Raw genomic sequence first — 22,508 nt, 5'->3', positions numbered from 1 at the left:
AATTAAACTTCTATGTTTTAATATCAGACTTCACTTTGAATCCGTCATATATATTAGCCATACCAATATCTGGATGCATGATGTATTATGTATATAGATCATGTATGCCGACACCAAATTCCATTGACATTGACAAAATCATCGGATGTAGCCATGAAAATGAATGTGTTTATTTGTCACATATCTTAACAAGTTAACATTGCATACGTACGTTAGACATCAACACATTTCATGACGAAGTATTACGTACATTATACATTAGAAGTCTTCGATCCAGTTTTTATTTTGATCATACAACTCCATTTATTTACATCATCTCAAAATTACTAAACGAGCCACTATAGAGTGGAAAATTATTCATCGAACTAACTTTTTATTCTAATAATTAATACCGTCTTAATACAAAACCAATTGTCATTTGGTAAAAAGGTGCATTTTTTTTTTTTAAAAGAGAGCATTATATTATATGCTTGAGGGCGAGCAATATCACTTTCCACGCGTAACATTAAAGAGCTCGTTGTTTTTTTTTTTCTATAGATTCCGAGTACTTGGATCATCGCTCAACCAGTACAATCATCTCTACTATAATGTCAAAATCTCTTGTACAGGGACTTGACGGTAAACCGAGTCCCACAGATAGTACTTCATAGTTAATATCAATGACAATTCTTGCGAAATCATCTAAAAATCGAAATCTCTATCAATCTTCTTTTTTTTTTTTTTTTTTTCATTCAACAACTTCCACTGATCAGTTTCCATACATATTAGATATTCTGCAACACAAGGTATGAGTTACAAGACTAACAACAACAAGAAAATGTATAGTGCAACCACAAATTCTTTACGAATAGAATATCGTGTTTCTTCTTATTGTAATAAAAATAAATATTCAGTCTATTAAGAATTAATTAAGACAGGCACATTGTTAATGAGCCGCCGGGAGAACAACAACGCTATCAAGAACAGGCCCACAAAGATGGCCAAAATCATGAAGCTTCGTATGATAAAAGGCACTATAAAATGTTAGCCTCGTTCGATTCGAGTCGGCAACAAACCTGAAATGCCCTGTTTTGAACTCTCCTTTACCTTCTGACACATAAGAAAGCTTAAATGGTTCTCTTCCCGCGAACGCTTCCACCATCATCGACCCGTGACAGCCGTTTTGCGCATCTCCCACCGCGTATGAGAGGATGTATGCTTTACCAACGACGGTACGGATGATCTGAGCGATTGCACTTTCTCTTCCGGCAACGAGCTCAACGGCTGCTTGTCCATAAGGAACCTTAAAATGACGCCTATCGATGTATTTCACTGGTTTGAGGGACTCAACGATCCACCCTGGAAGCGGGGAGATCAAATCTTGAATTCTTGCCGGGATCAAGATTCCGGTTGAGAAATTAGCGAAAACGTGTGGACCAATCTCGAAACCTCCATTTTTCACCAAGTTACCTAAGATGACAAAAACAAAGTTTCAGGCTGAATTAATCACAAAGCTAAAACATAAGGACCCATGCAAGTTACAAAACAAATATAAAGTAAACCGGATATGCTTAACTGATTTACCTCTGGTATACCGGAGAGGAAGAATCTCCTTGATAGCGACAACATCTAAGAGAGGTCCACAGGTGTGGTCTTCTTGAACACCAGGGTTATGGAAAGTGACCTTAACCACATCGGACATTGCCTTGAAAGCCCAAGCGTAAGTGTCTCCACCATCTGAGCTAAAGACGGTCTGGATCGGAAGCTCATTGGCCTGACCAGGCACAGAGACTTTGATATTTTCGTCCTGAGCGCAAGTTCTAGTGACTCCAAACGTTAGAGAGTAGACTAAGCCACGCTTCACTTTCACGTCCTGAGAGATGGTGCCTAAGTTTCCTAGTCTAACCGCGTGAACTCCACGTGGGACTGGAAAATAGAATCCTCCCGGCTGAGGTCCGCCGGAGACTAGCTCCACGTGGCCGGCGATTTGCCAATGAGGGAGAGAGTTAGCGCCGATTATTTGTCGACCCTTCATGTGTGATTTGAGAGGAGTTTGCTCGAAGTTTCCATTTGGGAGAAGCCCTATAGATATATGCATGGAAACCACAAATGTAATAAGTATGGGATTAACTGATATGTAAAAATGAATATGACAACTTCATTTGATTGTCTTACCGTCTAGATGAGGAATTCTACGTGGTCGTGGTTGTGGTCGGAGGCTGGAAGAGCCATGGCAGAGAGAGAGGAGGAGGAGAAAGCAAAGAGAGTGATAGATAGACATTTTAAAGACTTATTAATTAGTTCGCGTATTTCAATGAGGGTCATGTGGGCTATATATATAGGGGTCATACTTATCACATGAGATTTTATAAATAACATAAGAAACGAAGAGGAAGCAGCAGCATGTACATTTTTGGAAATATACAATAAAATGTGTTGTTTATGTAAAGAAGGTTGTTGTAGACGTATACGAAGAAACTCGAACCACGTTGAAGACCGCACCTTACGAGCCGCAATGTATGACGCATTGTCTGTCGATTATAAAAGAGCGAATATATTACTAATTAGTACTTTACAGAAATCAATTGTATTTAGTGTGTGCAGTGAGATGTATCAGATGTGGTTGATTATAAAAAAAAAAATGAGGTTATTAAGACATATCAGATGTTACGCTGAAAAAAATGTGACGAAGCTTCCAAGCACGAGTTTTCTGTTAACAGAGAGACTATTTGATTGGTAATTCATCACGAGCTATATTGATGTCATAATTAAGAAAGTCTAGCTAGTGGATTTCATATTTTTGTTAACTGGCGTTGGATTCGATTCAGATGATGCACCATCATGGACATACGCTGACCACAAATTGAAAATTTCGAAATCTAGGTAAATGTTTATGTTCATGTTCATCTAAGTTTGCAATTACTGTATACACATTGTAATATATAACGTAATAGAAACATATCTATCTTTTTGGTTCTTTATCTGCGATCGACGTAATAATATAGTGTGTGCTGTTAAACATATTATATTAAGAAGTTAACGTTTAAACAAAGAAAACAGTCAAATGAGATTTACGATTAAATGCGCATGTGTGTGTACACAAGAGAGACATGAAAGGCAGTCCACATATGGTCTCCGCTGATTAATCATTAATCATCGCCATGATTTGCTCTTCAAGTCAAATTTACGTCCAAAGAAAATATAAGCTTTTGGTTTGACTTTATTTGTGGATTTATATTGTTGAATCTAATTTTTAATTTGGTCACGTTTACATCTTTTTAATATGTAATCTATCTGATCAACAGATTTAAAATCTCCTTTCAGACTGTTTAGTGTAAATGTAATTGTATGCTATTTTCTGTTTGCCAAATACGAAAGGCAACAATATTAGTAACATGCAATATTTATTGGATCAAGAAACATTAATATTTATATTTAAATATATGTTTACAGAAGTATACAGAAAATGTAATTGAAATCGAAACACCGACTTTATAATGTCTTAATTTCGACGAATAGAGAATAATGTAGTATATTTATTATAGTTTATGTAATTATAATAAAATTAATTTTAACGGGCCAAGACAACCCTAACATTGTCAAGCACAGGCCCACAAAGATGTCCAAAATCATGAAGCTTGGTATGATAAAACCCACTGTAGAACGTTAGCCTCGTGCGGTTCGAATCCGCACGAAACGCGAAACGCCCCCCTTTGAACGCTCCTTTACCATTTGAATCGAATTTAACTTTAAACGCCGCTTTTCCTGCAAACGCCTCAACCATCATCGATCCGTGACAACCATTGTGTGCGTCCCCAACCGCGAACGAAAGGATGTAATTTCTACCGACTACGGTACGGATGATCTGAGCGATTGCGCTTTCTCTCCCGGCGACGATCTCGATTGCGGCGAGACCTGATGGGACCTTGAAGTGGCGGTTATCGATGTATTTGACTGGTTTTAGAGATTCGACGATCCATCCCGGGAGCGGTGAGATTAGGTCTTGTATCTTCGCCGGAATTAAGATTCCGGTAGAGAAGTTGCTGAATACGTGTGGACCGATCTCGAATCCGCCGTTTTTCACAAGGTTTCCTGATTACGTACACAAGTTAGAGGTGAAAGAGAAAACAATTCAAAAGATTAGGACCAAAATGCAAAAGAAAACAAAGTGAAAGAAATGTCTATGTGGGACGTTTAATCCGGTTTAATACAGATATAGACTATAGTTAAACCAAACCGGAAATAAAACTCTACTAAACCGGTTTAGATGAGAAAACGAACAAAACTGAACCGTAATTGAAAGTTATACCATTGGTATAGCGGAGGGGCAAAATCTCCTTGATGGCAACAGCGTCAACGAGGGGGCCACAACTAGGGTCTTCTTGAACACCAGGGTTATGGAAAGTGACCTTAACCAAGTCAGACGTTGCTTTAAAAGCCCAAGCGTATGTATCACCACCATTGGTACTGAACAACGTTTGGATCGGAAGCTCATTGGTCTGACCGGGCACTGAGATTCTGATGTTCTCGTCTTGAGCACAAGTCCTTGTGACACCAAATGTTAGAGAATATACCAACCCACGCTTCACTTTCACGTATTGAGATATTGAGGCTAAGTTTCCTAGCCTAGCTGCATGGACTCCACGTGGGACGGCGAAATAGAAACCACCGGGTTGCGGACCACCGGAGACTAACTCTACGTGGCCGTAGATTTCCCAATGGGGAAGAGAGTATTTGCCAATTACTTGCCTCTTTCTCATGTTTGATTTGTTAGGAATTTGCTCAAAGTTTCCATTAGGGAGAAGCCCTGCAGAAATATGTAAACCAAAAATTCATATTTTACCAAATGTGAAAACTATAATATATGAATCTACATGGTATTGGTGGAGTTGCGTTCAAAACTTCAAATAATAATAGTCTAACGGTTTGTATTATTAGTATCAGTACCATATCATAGTCCATGTTCAAATATGGTAATCCGGTATAATGTTAAGTTTTATTGATGAAAAAATAAATTAATGAAAAGAACACATTGGCTATTTGAACGCCATATAATTTGGTCGATCGTGACTGAAGATATTGCTATATATATCCTTTTTCTTCTTTCAATTTTATCTTTAAAAACTCTAAAATACCAATTAATTTTACAACACGTCAATTTCAAAAATAGCCAAACTGTTTTATCTTTTTTCCTGATATATTATCATTTACTTTCTAGAATTCTTATTCATTCCAAAAGAAAACAAATAGCATGCATCGACCTACATGATAGTAATTAAGGCACTAATCGAAGTGGTCTTACCATCAAGATGAGGAGTCCGTTTCGCAGGCAAGCTATGAGAGCCATGGCAAAACGAAAAAAGGAAGACCAAGCAAAGAGAGACAATGAGAGACATCGTGAGCTTTTTACGCCAAGTGACGCCCAACTAAACAAATCTAGCAATTGTTTATTGTCACTTATAAAAGGTTAACTACTACACAATGGGTGATATATGCACAAGTTCCTACGAGCTATATATAGCCGACCTACGTATTAATAATTTTACGTCGTCTTCTGGAATTATTCAAAATATAAAATGATTTAATGATGGAAGAAAAGTTATATTAATGTTATAGCATACGGCGATGCACCGTACGTATTAATACGAAGGTGATAATAGCAAATATAAGCAGGAGCTAGCACGTTGAATAAGAATATCCCCACAAAATTAGCCGCATTGTTTGTAGTGTGGACGTACTGTCCGTCGATTTTTTTTTTTTTTTTTTTTTTTTTTTCTGTCCGTCGATATTATTCATCATATTCATCAAAAACCACTTGCTATTTGCTTTATCGTCAAATGTTGACATATAATTAAACGGCCATTGTTTAATCATTCATTTAGTTTATAAGTTTAATGGTTATGTGACCGACGTTATTAACTGTTTCAGCTAATATATACTTATCGATTACAAAGTCAAAGATTATAGAATTACATGTAGATTTAAGTCTATGCATACTACACGTCTAAAAAAATGAATTTGCTGAATTGTACATTTAGTGTGGATAGTATATCACAGAGAAATATATATATATATATATATATATATTTGGACAAAGATCACAGAGAAATACTATAAAAGGTAACTTTCTATCAATATGCATAAACTTCTTTTTTTCTTTGGCCAAATATGCATGAACTTCTAAGTATCGGATGTTGGCTTCTTGGCTATATTTTCTGATAAAAGTCAATGAATATATACAAGACATGAGTTGTTAAACACAAATTTAAATATGACCATAACAAATTGTCAATGAGTTTCTGTACTTGCGTAATTTGAATCTCAAGCAAAATATAGACAACTTTTCGGTTCTTTTGGTGATAATTATGTTATACTACATGTTAATCAACTAGCTTTTGGGATACATAAAAATGAGCAACTAGTTACATCATTAATTACATGTGTAGGTATACGAAATTACGAATGCTCTGTGTCGGTTCATCGGCGTGATTTGCGCTCCGAGTCAAATACTACTGGAAAACCAAATATGTTTCCAAAGTATCAATAGATTCTTTCATTGAATTTAATAATTCTAGAAAAACTTGACAACATACGTATACACATGTATATGCGCTCCTCTGTCCTTTTGGGTACAATGTATCTTAGAAACAATACTAATGTAATTCTGCCGTACAAAACTGTATTTCAGAGATGGTTCTTCTAGTGAATTGATTTCAATCGATTGAATCTTCATTCTATGATCGATCATATCAATTTATATATGATGACATGTTCAGATATCGATGACTTCTGGAGTGACACTAACCGGCTAGAGCTTTATTCCCTTATCATAATCTTTTATATGCTTTTTTTATGAGTCAACAACTTTCGGCTGTCTTCCCATGTTCATGTCTTCTACATCTTGCTAACATTTATGGATACGAAAATGTGGATCCCGTCATGTGAATATTTGATGATAAGTCAACGATCTTTTTTATCCGTATATAATCGTCAACCAACAACAAGGGATCCATGTGGAAGACGAATTCTTCCAAGAACAAGAAAGTATGAAGAAATATTTTCTCCCTCCTTCTCAATAAATTAAGGGTAACCAACGACTCAGTATTTAATTCTCATCAGCTAAATTCAACTCTAGCTTGTGCTCATAGATCCTGCATACTACGCATGTATTCAGTTTAACTGCAACTATATAGAAACCAACAATTTTAGATCGAAGTTAGTTAACTTATATATCTACGCTTATATATATAATCTACACTCACACTGTAACACATATATACACTATAACTTTTTTGGCACATTCCAAACTTGTCATGTCTTATGTATCGCCATATCGGCCGGCTTTAGGTTCTGTATCTAGCGACCCATTTCATCGTCGTGGGGGAAATAATCAAACGAGAAGAAAAGATTGTTCGTATATTCTATTTCTAATTAAGGTTTTAGTTTAATACAAACTTCTAATTTATGAAAACAATATAAATAATAAATCTACAGTAGGCCCATGAGTTTATAGCCCAGAACATTTAGGCCCAATTTACGTCCGTTCCGTTTCGGTTTAACTTTTCGAAACGGGGAAATTGTAGTAGATCCATGGCCCTCTTGATTGACTCTAGTTTGAAAATAGAATTTGTTGTTTTTCCATTATCAAGAAAATTAATGTTGAAAAGTGACATCTACGAATGCTTAAAAGAAGAGGGACAGACCATGATCCAAAGGTCATGATATGTGTCCGATAAAGGGAGAGCTAAGTCTCAATCAATATTACTGCCAAAAACATATTTCTATGAATTTTTTTATATAATCACTTTATTTTGAAAAAGCAATAGGAAAGAAAAAAATGATGAAAATAATCAACAAAAAGTGGGGATAACTTTCCTTCAACCTTCCACATGCCCCATTTGGTACACTACAAGATGGACAGCCGAGTCATGTCCTTTTGACATTTCCTCTAGGTTTTTTTTATATATATTATATTTTTCTACATATAATAATCTTATATAACTCCTAGATAAACTAGCTTGCTCGGTGTATCTTATTCGATTTCATTATTTATAATACGGGTTAAACCAGTACTTTTATGCTTGTAATTTTTTTTTTCGTTTTCATCTTCGTCTCATACATATATATATGTAACACCATAATCTGAGTCCATGAGATAAGTTTATAACATACCGACATCACTAGCTAGCATAATAAAAACCACTATGTTTTTTTCCAATTTTATAGAAACAATGTCAATAATGGTAGAATGTTGTACTTTTCATAATTATAAGGTTTATACATATAGATTATTACATCGTAAGCTATGAATAAAAAGGAAGGTTTAGGAAATCATGGTTTCGAAATGAACTTCTGATGAGGAATAAAATTGAACATTTTTCCACAAAACACTAAGGTGGTGACTGGTTCTCCCGCTACCTCCCGCAAACGCTGCGTTTGCGGGTGGTAGCGGTTGCTAGCGATTGGAACCAATTACACAAATCGCTCTCAGTCGCTCCAAATCGCTTCCAATCGCTTCAAACCACTGAATTTCAAAAGCTGTCTCCCGCAAGCGTTTGCGGTTGCGGGCGATTGCGATTGAATTTTTTTTTTTTTTTTTTTTTTTTTTTTTGTAAAAAAACTTAAAAGAAATCAATGATAATGAATTTTTTTTTGTTATATCTTCAATCTATCCATTTTACTCATTAAGGATGAGAAAAAATGAAATACGAATATGATTGCAGAGATTATAAAATAAACAATTAGAATTAAATAATATTCTAATTAACAATAACCCAAAAAACTTGATGTAAATTTAATGACACATCGTACATAAGTTCAAAAAAATCTAAATAAATATAATATTTTATCAGAAATTTAAGAAAATAAGATTATTTGTAAAAAATATTAAAACAAATCACCAGTGACTCATCTCAACTCTCACATGACTATTTCTACCGATGAAACTACTGAGCCAAGATCTAAGAGAAAAGAGAAAAGATCTACGATCTAAAGCATATGTTTTGTCATTTATCAAATTATTTGATTAAATTTTTAGTGAAAAGCCAAATGCATAAAGGAATAAGTATTTCAATATGAAATTTATTTGTTTTTTGAATAATTATTTTAGTACTTTTTTAATAAATTTTAATTATAAATCAAGTTTAATAAAAAAATGGGTGTTTTTAAAATTTATATATTATATATCACATGTATTATGTTTCAACCGCTATTGCACCCGCTGATCAACCAGTCGTAAACCTCCCGCAAACGCACCAATTTTAAACCGCTAAACCAGTCCTTCAAAACGCTTAATAACGCTTGAAACCGCAATCGCCCGCTTCCGCAATCTTCCGCAACCGCAACCACAACCGCAGCGTTTGAACCAGTCAGGCCCTAATTAGATGGTACGGTTGGTGAGCCTAAACAACTATGAATAATAATAGTACTCGGCATCCCACAAATCCGTAACGATGAGAGCATAAATCTCGGCATAAATCTTCGTTTAAGAGTTCCGAAAGCAAAAGTCATGAATATTCACAAATGATTACGCAGAAAGTCAGTTTGATATGTAAGGCATTCATAAGCTAATGACTTAGTTTTCATTGTAATCATTGGTTAAACTAGCGAAATTTTAAAACAATTAAGGTACATTCTTTTCTCCCCTTCTTCACGAGTTTAAAGCGACGAGGTGCTTCCATCATTATGTCTTCTCTTTTTTTTTTTTTCTTGCTGCTCATCTTATGATTTGTCTTTTTAACTGTTTCGTTTAATCAATCAAGAATATGTATATGCATAATTAGCACTCTCATCTAGTGAAAAATATGAATGTCCAATCAGAATAAACCGAACATTAGTTATATGTACCGAAAAAATAGTATTCACTATAGTGAAGACTGAAGAGTATATGTGAATACCCAAAAGAGCTTGTTAGTTTTTTTTTTTTTTAAAGCAAAACCAGAAGTTTAACGTCTTAGAAAGGAGTATTTGGTTTGGAAATGAACATGGATTGAAATTTAGTTTGGTTTTATTTAGAGTAAAACTAGTTTGCTAGTGTGTTATAAAAGTTACTAATTATAATCAGGAGGAATAAAAGAGAAAGAAAGAAGAACAAAAAAACGATGGGACGGGGGTGGTGAGTGGTGATGGTCGGGGCAGACAAAGCAGGGTCCTACAATTTGCCTAACCGTAAGAGCCACATTCTTTTTTTTTTTACCCCATCCCGTGAGTGAACCCCACTCTCTTCCTCCTCATTATATTTATTCCCAATCCATATTTGCTCCTTTTATTAATTTTTTTCAAAAGAAAGTATAACTCTTTGCAGCATCTTAATCTTATATTACTTTCTATTTATATATTGTTTGTTCATTTTGATCTTCCTATCCTTTTGATTTTGAAATTTGATGACCACTAATCTTATAGAAACATATAACTCAGAGCTTGTAAATTTAGTTTTTGCCAAATTGAGTATGATTCTATGGATTCCAGATTGACTTTGAGTGTGGCGGCCATACGTTAATCCAGAACCATACTTCAACTTAATATTGAATAAAAGCATGGAAGAAATACGATTCATTGTGGAATATGATATATTTTCGTTTTCTTTTCTCCCAATGTATCATGACTAATGTTTATTGTTTGGGTTGTTCGTTAATGATAATAAAACAACAATAAACATAAAAACCAGAACAATTAATAATTTAAATAGTCAAAGACATTGATAAACAATCATATATACATCCGACATCATTTTCCGATGTTTTGGGTCGTTTATTGAGGAGCATCGGAAGTTTAAGACACAGCAGCTCCAATATAAAACCAGTACAATTGTTACGTTTCATTTTTAATATGAAGGACATAAATTTTGTTTTTAGAGAAAAAAATTCATAAAGATATATTATGTAATTATCAAAAGATACTAATCTTGATGTTCCGGCCGGACATATGAGAAAACATGTTTTCTAACAACATTCAAGATTTGACAAATCGTTTATTAAGTAATAGTATGAGTATCTCACAACAAATATTTTACGTTTAACCATTTTTTAATATCTCAAACTCGGGAAATTAATCATATATATTGATTAAACATACAGTAAGTGTCTCCTCGAGAGCGAATAATAACAATCTTCCACCTCGTGTGATTCTTTAATCTTAGTATATTATTATATCCATGGACCATAAATGTCAACAAAATTTGGTAACTTCAAACATCGATCGTATTTTTAACTTTTAAGTAATCAACAAAACACACCACACAAAAGTAGATTCCCTATGTCAAACTTAGATGTTAACGATAAATAGATTATAAAACACATAGTTTACAAATCCTACTCCATCGTTCACTATTTCTATACCAAATGATATGAATGTAAACTTAGGAAAGGATCATGATTTAATCTACCTTGGTATAATTAAAAAAAAAAAGATAGATTTTGAAAAAAGGTAAAAAATAGAAGAGAAAGAGTATAGATTTGAAAAATATCTTTTTACCACTTTGGTATTGAACATTGTGACAGTATCATCAGTATGGTACAGAAATAACGTCAGAGGAAAAGAATTATCAAAAAACGTACACTGTACATTTTTCTCTATTAATCTTTTTTTTTTTTTTTTAAATTTCAAAAGAAAAGCAGAAAAAAATGTGTCAGAAAGATTTATGCAACTTTCATTCATTCATCACTTGCACTGTCTCGTGATGAAAATAAAACTTTTTGTATCAGAATATTAAAAAAAAAATTCTTTTTTTTTGAATAAAAAATCATCAAAATAAATAAAATAAAAAGAGAAAAACAAATTCCCTCCTTTGCAAGTGCGTTTGCTTTGTGTGAGAGTGTGTGTCTCTCTCTCTCTCTCTTTCTCTCTCTTCTGGAAGTGAGGATCTTTGTTTGTTTGGTTCTGCAATCATAATTTCGTGATATACTAAACAAAAATGTATGCTCTTCTTCTCTCTTACTAATACTACGACTACTATACTCATAGACCCTACTCCTCTCTATGATCTTGCTCTCTTCTTTCATGGATTTTTCCTATTTTTCTCCCTAAATTTATGGGGTTTGTTCTCTTTTTTCTCTTTCTTTTTCTCTCTGTTTGTCTCTAAGCCACACTCACACTCAAAAGCACTTCTCTTTCTTTCCTCAGAATTCTTAAAGATTGGTTTTTTGTTCCGAAACAGTTATCTTGACTTCAGAAAAACCAGAGCTTTAATCCGGGTTTCATGGCCTAAAGAGTGTTTCTTTCCTTCTCTCACATTCTTTTAATGCTTTTTTCTTCCGTTAGCTTAAAAAAAGTTTCACAATTCCAATGGTAGTTTTGTCAATCAATCAATTCTGTGTTTGTGGGAAGAAGAAGAAGAACAACAAGACGAGTGTGTGTGTGTGATTCATTCTATTCTACTCTGATTTTTTTCCAAAAGATGGCATTTTGGTGCATGTCTATTCTTCTCGTTGTTGGGTTTGTATCAAATTCTGAGTTTTGCGAAGCTCAGCTAAGCGATGAAGCCACATTGTTGGCCATTAGTAGAGAGCTTGGAGTTCCTGGATGGAGTAGCAATGGCACTGACTATTGTACTTGGGTAGGGATCAAGTGTGGTGCTAACAACTCCTTTGTTGAGATGCTTAATCTCTCAGGGCTTCAGCTTAGAGGTAATGTCACTTTAATCTCTGACCTCAGAAGCTTAAAGCATCTAGATCTTTCTGGTAACAACTTCAATGGACCAATCCCTGCATCTTTTGGCAACTTGTCTAAGCTTGAGTTTCTAGATTTGTCTCTGAATCGTTTCGTTGGAGATATTCCTGTTGAGTTTGGTAGGCTTAGAGGCCTTAGAGCATTCAACATTTCTAATAACTTGCTTGTGGGAGAGATACCTGATGAGCTTATGGTGCTACAGAGGTTAGAGGATTTTCAGGTCTCTGGAAATGGCTTAAATGGTTCTATACCTCACTGGGTAGGGAATCTGAGCAACCTCAGGGTGTTTACAGCTTATGAGAATGATTTGGTTGGTGAGATACCAAATGGGTTAGGTTTGGTTTCTGAATTGGAATTGTTGAATCTTCACTCGAACCAGCTTGAGGGGAAGATCCCAAAGGGGATTTTTGAGAAAGGGAAGCTTAAAGTTTTGGTCTTGACACAGAATAGATTGACCGGTGAACTCCCTGAAGCAGTAGGAAACTGCAGCGGCCTCTCGAGCATTAGAATTGGGAATAATGAGCTTGTTGGAGTCATCCCAAGGACAATTGGAAACATTAGTGGACTTACCTACTTTGAAGCAGACAATAACAATCTCTCAGGTGAGATTGTTGCAGAGTTCTCGAAGTGTTCTAATCTTACTCTGCTGAATTTGGCAGCAAATGGGTTTGCTGGAACCATTCCAATAGAACTTGGTCAGCTCATGAATCTTCAAGAACTGATTCTCTCAGGCAACAGTCTCTTTGGGGAAATCCCTAAGTCGTTTCTTGGACATGGAAACCTAAACAAGCTTGATCTGAGCAACAACAGACTCAACGGAACTATCCCAAAGGAACTCTGCAGCATGCAGAGGCTTCAGTACTTGCTTCTTGATCAAAATTCCATAAGAGGAGACATACCTAATGAGATTGGAAACTGTGTGAAACTGCTTCAGCTCCAACTGGGTCGAAATTACTTGACGGGAACCATTCCTCCAGAGATTGGTCGCATGAGGAATTTGCAGATAGCACTCAACTTAAGTTTCAACCATCTTCATGGATCATTGCCTCCCGAGTTAGGAAAGCTCGACAAGCTCGTGTCATTGGATGTCTCTAACAATTTGCTCACAGGATCCATACCACAGCTACTAAAAGGTATGATGAGTTTGATCGAGGTTAATTTCTCAAACAACCTCTTGAGTGGTCCAGTGCCAGTTTTTGTTCCCTTTCAAAAGTCTCCAAATTCGAGCTTTTCGGGAAATAAAGAGCTTTGTGGAGCGCCATTGAGCTCTTCTTGTGGATACTCTGAAGATCTTGAACATTTGAGATACAATCACAGAGTCTCTTACAGGATTGTGCTTGCAGTGATCGGTTCTGGTGTTGCTGTCTTTGTATCAGTCACTGTGGTTGTTCTTCTCTTCATGATGAGGGAGAAACAAGAGAAAGCAGCGGCTAAAAACGTTGATGTTGAAGAAAACGTTGAGGATGAGCAACCGGCGATTATAGCGGGAAATGTCTTCCTTGAGAATCTTAAACAAGGAATTGATCTTGATGCAGTTGTGAAAGCAGCTATGAAGGAGTCAAATAAACTCAGCACAGGAACTTTCAGTTCAGTTTATAAAGCTGTTATGCCTTCGGGGATGATTGTTTCGGTGAAGAAACTCAAGTCAATGGATAGAGCCATAACTCATCATCAGAACAAGATGATCAGAGAGCTCGAAAGACTCAGCAAACTTTGCCATGAACATTTGGTTAGACCGATCGGGTTTGTTATATACGAAGATGTTGCTCTCTTGTTGCATCAGCATTTACCTAATGGTAACTTAACTCAGTTGATTCATGAGTCCACCAAGAAACCAGAGTACAAACCCGATTGGCCAATGAGACTGTCCATAGCTGTTGGAGTAGCAGAAGGTTTAGCGTTTCTCCACCATGTCGCCATCATTCACCTTGACGTTTCCTCGAGCAATGTCTTGCTAGACTGTGGTTACAAAGCTGTGCTTGGGGAGATTGAAATATCAAAACTATTGGATCCCTCCCGAGGCACCGCAAGTATTAGCTCAGTTGCAGGCTCCTTTGGCTACATTCCTCCTGGTATAAAGTCTTTAATTTGTTTTTGTTACCAATAGTTTCATTAAAAAAATCCAACACCTTCCCTTTTATTCCGCAGAGTATGCATACACAATGCAAGTTACTGCACCAGGGAATGTTTACAGCTACGGAGTCGTGTTGCTTGAGATTCTAACCTCAAGAGCGCCAGTCGAGGAAGAGTTTGGTGAGGGGGTAGATTTGGTGAAATGGGTCCATGGAGCTTCAGCGAGAGGAGAAACACCGGAACAGATACTGGATGCCAAGCTTAGCACCGTGTCCTTTGCTTGGAGAAGAGAGATGCTTGCAGCTCTGAAAGTTGCATTGCTTTGCACAGACATCACACCTGCAAAAAGGCCAAAGATGAAGAAAGTGGTTGAAATGCTTCAAGAAGTTAAGCAAATCAAATGAGCAAATGAATGATGATATATAGTTTCCTTTGGTGACAGTTCATATACAAAAAACGCATTCTTATATATGCGTGCTTCTCCTCTGTGTATTATATAGAGTTTTATGATGAATTGATCGCTTATGGTTGATTTGCATACCTTATAACTCAAATTATATTAGATCATAGAAGAACCAATGTACATCTTGTTGTTGTAGAATCAAAAGAATCTTTAGATTACAAGGCCACGTGAAAACCAGATGGCCTTCTTCAATTTTTACACATCACACCAAAAGGAAACAAATAAATTGGATAAAAGAAAACGCAAAAGAGGAGACAGAAATTAAAAACCTACGAGGAATGATCTAAGCATAGCACGACGGAGACAATTCCGAATTATGATGCTAAGGAATCTAAAAGAACGCAACTCAAGACTTTGAAAAACCAAGCAAACCTAGCTTTGTTATGTTTTGTTTGAGTTCTTGACTGGAATTCAAAGCCAAACATGGTTTGGATCCTGCCGATGATCAACAGCCAGCAGCTTTAAGGAAGTTGTCGTAAGGGCTTGAAGCTGGCAATCTAAATGCTTGTGGGTTATTTTGTAGTTCTGCAAAGCACTGTGTCTGAATAGTTCCCACTGGGGTTCTTGGCGATTTCATGCCGAATTCTTTCGCCAGTAAAGGGACTTCGACCTAAGCCAATTTATTAATCAATACAAACCAGATGCTAAGTTTGATATCGTGGAAGATAAAAACCAGAGGCTAAGATTGGTTTCCAAGCAGATTATCTGAATTCAGTACACAGTATATAAAAGACAGTAAGTTATCGCTAGGGCATACATACCTCGGTATAAAATGTTGAATTGATCATAGGATGAAAAGTTGCGGTCGTGATCTCTTCATCATGTTGTCGTGGAGAGCAGTTAACAGAACTCTCATGTCGTAGCTGAGAATTCAAAAGACTCGAGATCTTCTGCTGTTTTCCCATTAATAGATTCTCACAATGAAGCGTCATTTCTTTGTATGAAGCATCAGCTGCAGTATGGAAGGAAATTCTACCCACTTGACGTGTTGTCTCAACGACCTTCGAAAAACAAAAGAAGTATAGTTTATCGTATGTTACTTTTGATGATGACTTCGCAATCTAATTTCTAAGAAGAAGAAGGAACATGTAACTTACAGATTCTAGAATTTGATTGACGGTCAGGAGGTCTGGAATTTCCGAAACTGTTACAGGATTATTCTTCGTTACGGTTTCAGAGCCATCTCCAAATTCTTGATCCTCGTGAGAGAAGAGTGCCGCGTCCTGAAGAGACAGACACAACATATTTCAATACGATGTTCCATCTTGAGGTTTTAAGAAAACTATGGGAAGCAGAATAACTTGTTACCACCTTTTGAGGTTTAACGTCTCCAGAATAGGTTTTCTGGGTGTCTTCTAAAAACCGGGTTCCAAGTGGACATGCATCATCTGGCATGAATTCAATGAGCAACTGTTCCCGCATTTTGTCCATTTCAGACTAAATATAGTTGACTTTTTGTTAGAATGCTAGTTCGGGTAGAGTAATTTGGTTGGGAAGTTGTGACAGAAAATAACTTACATTGCACATTTCTTCTAAGCTTTTGACAATTTCATAGACGAGAGTTCCTCTGCTATGCTCAGTAGAGACTGTTATGTTGGAAAGAGTATCTAAAGCTGAAGAATCATCTTTTTCGCATCCGTAAGAAACTTTTAGCTGATCCGAATTTACAGCCTTCAACTTGTGATCGTCAACCAAGTGCAAGAATGGGTCCAGCTGAATCAGGCAGAAGAAGAAGTTAAATAAACAAGGGGAAGTGATTTCTCTGTGTCGTGCAATGATTCCAAGAGAAACAAAAACATCAACGTGGCAGCAATTTCATCAGAATGATCAACGTACCCTTGGTTCCTGAAGTGTTACTTTTGTGAAATCCGCCAGAGAAAAAAGATTGAATGCTTTTGAGGAAAACAGAATCATTGATGCAGCCAGAGTAAAGAGTGACCTTCGTCGAGATGGAGGAAGTGGTCCTGGAATAGTAAAAATAAGGGTCTACATAAAAATTTCCATACCAAAACCAAGGATAAAGGTTCAACTCAGGGAGGAATCAAAACATATGCAAGCTCACCTCCTTCCATTAAAGAAATATCTCGCAAAGAAAGTGCCATTTGGAAACTTCGAATCAAAGCGTCGTGACTTGAGTTCTGAAAGATACGAATTTTGTGATATGTTAAACAAAATTTTGTACGCAAATAATTCAGAAGACGATCTAGTGAGGCTCTGCTCATAGATAAAAAACAGTAAGAAACACTCAGGTGCAGAGGTGGCAAAAGTATTGTGATATGAAATATATGTTACCTTAACACGAGAGAACAACAATACAAGACTGTAGGTGTTAGCAATCGCCTCATAATTGTCTGGTGTATTTGCCGGAGATATGGACTGCGCCCAGATTGATGAAAGCAAAAGACCTATCTGGTGACTACTTAGCCTTATATAAACAGCATCCTGAGGAGCATATACGAAATAAAATTAGAGTGGGGATTGATCCAACGTGTACCTAAGAACTGTAAGCATGTATATAATTAAAAGCGTAGTTAAAGTAGGGTACAAAAGTTATTGCGGTTTCAAGAGGCTACTTGTATTCATTTATTATATATACTTTTGGTCTTATCCTGAATCTTATGTTGAGAGCCTTGGGGATATTTTCTGACTTACATATATATATATATAGGCCTATAGGGTCACATTTATCGTCAGTAAGAAATGTACTACTCTTCTAGTAAGTTTTTTCACAAAAAAAAAAAGGTTGCAAGGATGTACCAGCTCAGAGTTTAAAAGATCCACAGAGTTATCTTCGAGTGAGGTCACTGGTTGATTCCAATTGCTATATGCCTGACTGTATGAAGATTTCAATCTGTCAAGGATTTCCCCTCTATTGCTTCCAGATTCTTCCTCAGGCATTTCCTTTTGGCTCTGATCAGAAGTTAACATTGATGAAAATTTCTCCTTCTTCAGCTTCTCGAAAAGGGCTGCTGAGGAGGAAAAGACAGACGCGGTCCTTGAAAGTGAACGAGGAAGACCCATTCCTTTCTTAAGATCAGTAGTGGTCGAGGAAGGACAGGGGCATACTGAGGTAGGTACCAGCACAACAGAAAATATACGGTGTGCGCCAATCCGTGTTTTATGATCAGGATGGACCATAGCTTGAAGTAACTGATGGAATAAGGCCTCGGGGAAAGCCTGAAATGAAAAAATTAATAAAAGCTTAGCCATTTTCATTAATATTGGTCTAGTCTCTCAACGACAAGAGAACAAATAACACTAAATGTTACAGGGAGGTTGCCTTGTTTTGATATGACAGATTTGGTATAGAGGCTATAATTTGAGCAGTGCGAAAAACAGCAGCAATTGTGGTTCTTGCTACGTTTGTGACAGCTGAAATATTCTCCAACATCGTAGCCATAGCATCCAGAATTGGGCCAGCGTCTCCAACCTTAGAAATTGACAGATCAGTCTCACATCTCTTAAGAGGAATACATGAAGAGAAAGAACTAGCTCTGAGAAAGGTAGTAATATACCTTTTTTGTTAGTTGGACGAGGCACTTATCAACAGCTACACTGACCATTCTGTTACAGTTTGCTACGTCAGTTCCCAGATTTGCTTCATCTAAAGAAGAATGCATGCATTTTCTCAAGTGCCTCATGATATCACTTATTGCGCTGACAATTGCTGCTGAGTGCTCAACTTTTGCATTCTCAGCAAGGGAGGAGGTAACCTCTAAAATGTTGAGCTGCATGTTTGGCTGTTTAAGCACACTTTTATGATCAAGGTGTTTAATCAACATAGAAAGTAGAAAGTGTGTTCTTTGCCCTGCAAAATTGCAGAACTATTTCAGAGCACTGATCATGTGGGAAGGAATGAATAAAAACTATCGAGAGCTTAATACCAGATATTTCCATTAAAAACTGTAGATCCCTTAAAACAGGGAATGCAACCGAATTTTCTGTTGACCATAGACAGCCCTCGTCAAAGTAACGGAACAAAGACTCAAGTATACGTCTCATGGTTGTGGCCTCTTCACCTAGCTTGGCCATGTTGCGTAGGCAAACCTTGGACCAAAAGCTAGGGTCCAAGGAATCTTCCCTGAAAAGAAAAAGATGTTGAAGAAAAGAAAAGAACCCAAAAAGGCAAACGTAAACACAACTGACGTGAGAAGAAATTACATTTTGACATTTAGTTCACCCTTGTCATTCACAACTGTTCTCCAAGAAGGAACAGTTATGAGGGAATCTGCATAAGCGACATGACCTTCGTTTTTCAAGACTTCATCCACCCATTTTCTGCCACTATCATTAGTATTCGCTGATATTTTGGGGTGACCGTAATTTTCCAAGACTGCTGAGACAACCTGCCATGCAAATATCGAGTTTATCAGTTAAGAGATACTGTAATAATATCCACTACCTAATTATCTACTAAGACACAATTCTAGCCATAAGATCCAACTTCCAGTTCTATATAAATTAACCACGACTGGTAGATTGTTATGGTAGTTTAAACCTTTAGCCAAAAAACTTTGGAAAGGAATTCTGACAGAGTAATCTTCACTTTGTCTGTTGTTAGATACCACATATCAACTGCTTTCGATGCAGGATAACAAATCATAATATATAGGAATCCCAAAACCAAAGAATGCCTGTGAAGATAACAAAAGAAACTAGTGCGTAACATGAGAGTTACTTACATTGTCAAAGTCGCTGGGGATATGAGAGTATTCACCCATCAGCCAAATCTGGAAATAGATAAACGGACCAGAATGCATCAGAACATACTTCTAGATTTACAATAATGAAGAATAGTATCTACAGAAGCATAAAAACATAACCGAATTACCATCGCTGAAAGTGCTTGAAGTCCTGCTGCACGCAGGCTCCGCGATCTGTCATCATCCCCACCTTCCAGTCCTAATTGGCACAGCTTTGGGAGAAAGCCTTCTAAGTTAAACAGAGAACTGCCATCCTTCTGAAAAATTTGGTAGCAATCATGCTATATCATTATTTCATATGTCCTTGACCATTCTATCAGATAGCACCCCAACGTGTGGCTACAAGAGAATTCTATCAAATATGTAAGAAGCGGACCTGATTATTCACAAATTCGAAAAGAGACTGACATCCAACTATCTGCATTTCATCTTGTCGACTTTGATCCAAAAGAGCTTGCACCGTTCTTAGAAAACCACTAGAAAAAAGAGGCCTGAAAAAAAGAACAAAGAAAGAACAATCAAGTTACCGAAAAAATATTCCTGTTTCCATAAAAGGTTACAGTTTTGGGTAAATTTCTTGCGTTATTATGCTAAGCCAAAAATTATCTTAGACATAAGAGAACATTTGAAGTGTTTGTAAAGAAAGCAAAAGAAGGATGACCTCACATTTGCTCCTTACAAGTGACCAGAAGCCTTCTGTAAATGCACATGGCTATCTTTGCCGAGTGGAAATTCTCATTCCTCAATTCCTTGTAACATCTTTGTTCGAGAGAATCTGATATCTGTAAAATCGTAAATTTCAACAACAGAGAACTGAATTTGGGAACACAGCAACCTCAAACAGTGCTAAGACGAGTACTTTGGCTCAACTATATGTACTGAAACCAAATGTCAAAGAATTGCTCATATTCCAGTCCAGCAGAAGAGTCTTTTTAAAAAAATAAAGTTGTTAGACTTGGCAGGGATAAATTATACCTTTGGCATACGCACAGCATTTTTTGCTGCATATTCACATAGTTTTCCTATCTTCCGGTCATTTGGACCCTCCTCCTGTCAGAAATGTGAGCAGTGATAAGTTAAACCAACCCAGCAAGACAACCAAAAGGGAAGCTCCACTTTTCTACTATAGTGCCAAAGAACATAATGTCTCTCATTCACTAGAGAAAGACTCAAAGCGAAATGAAATGCAGATAGACAAACTTTAACACAGAAAAAGGAAAGCATGCAAGGTTAAAAAAAAATATTTATGCAACCCTGAGGAACACAGATTGCATAAACTACTCCATGAATTCATCATTGAAATGTCACTGCAGCCAGAGAGCGGCTGATTTAACAATTTTGTGTTTCCAATAGGCAATAGCAATGAAACCATCAGTTATATACCCTCTCAGTAATTCAGAAACGAGAAGGAAAATCAAAATATGGCAAAAAGTACAAACCTGATTACGAGGGAAGATATCAGCGATGAGCTTCTTGTACCTCTTGACAGGCTGTCTAGACCTTGCACGGAGGGCAGGGCAAAGAATGCAAAGACTACCACAAACAGGCAAAACTTGCCTCGAGATCACACCCGAGACTGAGCTCATTGCCTCTACTCTCAGATTCTCGTCACAAAAAAAAAACGATCAATCAAAAGTCCTGATGAATCAATTTAGTACGTGTAAACCCTCCCTTCCCCTCTTGATCCACCGAAAAAGCCCTAAAGCTTCCTCGGGCAAGAAGGAAAACAGAGCTCGATGATTCAAACGAGGCACTCCTTTCACAAACACAATCCCCTTCCTCCTGAAGAAATTTCCAAAAACAGAAATTGATCAAAACGGGAACCCATATATAACCCAGACTCCCCCGAAATCGAATTTACACAAAAAGTCTGATGATCACAAAATTGCAACAAACCCAGATGACAAAATACCCAAATTGATCAGGAATTTCAAAGTAATGCTGATAAAAAAACAAACATCAATTTACCTAAAGCAGCACGATTAAGCCAAGCCAGCCGATGACTGAAAAAAATTTGATCGGAAAAAACTCGAAACTCTCAATCTCCGAGAGCGAAGATTGTTTCTCTCTTTCTCTCTCTCAGTAGAATTAAGTCACCGGATCGTCCGGCCGGCGAAGCTTTGAGCTCTTCCCTCTGATACGTTTCAACGGCACGACGCGGGTTCCACTTTCTGCCGTTTCGTTGCTATTTCCTTTTTTTTTTTTTTTGATAATTCTCTCTTAAAACACTTTTCAGATAATAATCTATTAATCTCAGCCGTTGGATGCGAATAACAGCGGCTGTGATTACAGAACGTATTACAGGGGTAGTTATTGCATTTTTTTTGGCCAGCTCATACAGTGCAAATAAAGCAAATAATCTTTATAATTAGTTCTTAAAAATACTTACACGTTGTGTGTGAGCATGATGTGGAAAAATTAAATACTGTTACATTCTAGATAACAATAATTATATTATGGAGATTATCGCTTAATAAATGCCCTCCTGAAAAATAATCTCTGTACTAAACAGAGTCAAATGATCTATTTTGTTACACTGTGAGCCAAAATATTAAAGACTAAAGATTAATTCGTTATTAAAAATTAAATCGATTTCTTTCGACAAGAACACGTTTTATATTTAA

General features: G+C 36.6%; 4 protein-coding genes and 1 long non-coding RNA gene across 6 annotated transcripts; 2 read left to right on the top strand and 3 right to left on the bottom strand.

Annotated features, from left to right (window-relative positions):
• Positions 1-682: 682 nt before the first annotated feature.
• LOC104782673 (protein TEEBE) lies at positions 683-2,304 on the bottom strand. Its single transcript, XM_010507673.3, has 3 exons — positions 2,155-2,304; positions 1,564-2,061; positions 683-1,449 (listed from the first exon to the last, which is right to left on the bottom strand). The coding sequence occupies exons 1-3, from the start codon at positions 2,258-2,260 to the stop codon at positions 926-928; spliced, it is 1,128 nt and encodes a 375-aa protein (XP_010505975.1). The 5' UTR covers positions 2,261-2,304; the 3' UTR covers positions 683-925.
• A 1,058-nt stretch (positions 2,305-3,362) lies between these two features.
• Positions 3,363-5,491, bottom strand: LOC104782672 (protein TEEBE-like). The gene is made up of 3 exons (XM_010507672.3): positions 5,282-5,491; positions 4,289-4,786; positions 3,363-4,071 (listed from the first exon to the last, which is right to left on the bottom strand). Exons 1-3 carry the CDS (start codon positions 5,373-5,375, stop codon positions 3,551-3,553), a joined length of 1,113 nt encoding a protein of 370 aa, XP_010505974.2. The 5' UTR covers positions 5,376-5,491; the 3' UTR covers positions 3,363-3,550.
• A 3,981-nt stretch (positions 5,492-9,472) lies between these two features.
• On the top strand, positions 9,473-10,311 carry LOC147946340 (uncharacterized). The gene is made up of 2 exons (XR_015597633.1): positions 9,473-9,606; positions 10,043-10,311. It is a non-coding gene; the product is annotated as an uncharacterized LOC147946340 (long non-coding RNA).
• Positions 10,312-11,617: 1,306 nt separating this feature from the next.
• On the top strand, positions 11,618-15,256 carry LOC104782670 (leucine-rich repeat receptor-like tyrosine-protein kinase PXC3). The gene is made up of 2 exons (XM_010507670.3): positions 11,618-14,717; positions 14,794-15,256. The coding sequence occupies exons 1-2, from the start codon at positions 12,374-12,376 to the stop codon at positions 15,120-15,122; spliced, it is 2,673 nt and encodes an 890-aa protein (XP_010505972.1). The 5' UTR covers positions 11,618-12,373; the 3' UTR covers positions 15,123-15,256.
• Positions 15,257-15,311: 55 nt separating this feature from the next.
• On the bottom strand, positions 15,312-22,331 carry LOC104782671 (protein SEMI-ROLLED LEAF 2). Of its 2 annotated transcripts, none has more exons than XM_087511793.1 (20): positions 21,853-22,331; positions 21,324-21,666; positions 20,860-20,934; positions 20,546-20,666; positions 20,261-20,375; positions 20,013-20,141; positions 19,864-19,911; positions 19,343-19,527; positions 19,066-19,262; positions 18,697-18,989; positions 18,462-18,611; positions 17,939-18,358; positions 17,474-17,623; positions 17,244-17,319; positions 17,018-17,145; positions 16,700-16,894; positions 16,493-16,618; positions 16,279-16,404; positions 15,943-16,182; positions 15,312-15,791 (listed from the first exon to the last, which is right to left on the bottom strand). In XM_087511793.1, exons 5-20 carry the CDS (start codon positions 20,306-20,308, stop codon positions 15,627-15,629), a joined length of 2,676 nt encoding a protein of 891 aa, XP_087367919.1. In that variant the 5' UTR covers positions 20,309-20,375; positions 20,546-20,666; positions 20,860-20,934; positions 21,324-21,666; positions 21,853-22,331; the 3' UTR covers positions 15,312-15,626. The 2 variants fall into 2 exon arrangements, with proteins under 2 accessions (XP_087367919.1, XP_087367918.1); XM_087511792.1 differs by having other exon boundaries at positions 20,551-20,666; positions 21,853-22,278.
• Positions 22,332-22,508: the final 177 nt, after the last annotated feature.

The sequence above is a fragment of the Camelina sativa genome, chromosome 4, assembly GCF_030686135.1.
Source record: "Camelina sativa cultivar CO46 ecotype springtype chromosome 4, ASM3068613v1".
In the NCBI taxonomy this organism is placed as follows: domain Eukaryota; kingdom Viridiplantae; phylum Streptophyta; class Magnoliopsida; order Brassicales; family Brassicaceae; genus Camelina; species Camelina sativa.
The sequence above is the reverse complement of the archived record's forward strand: the minus strand, read 5'-3'. Positions and strand labels throughout refer to the sequence as shown.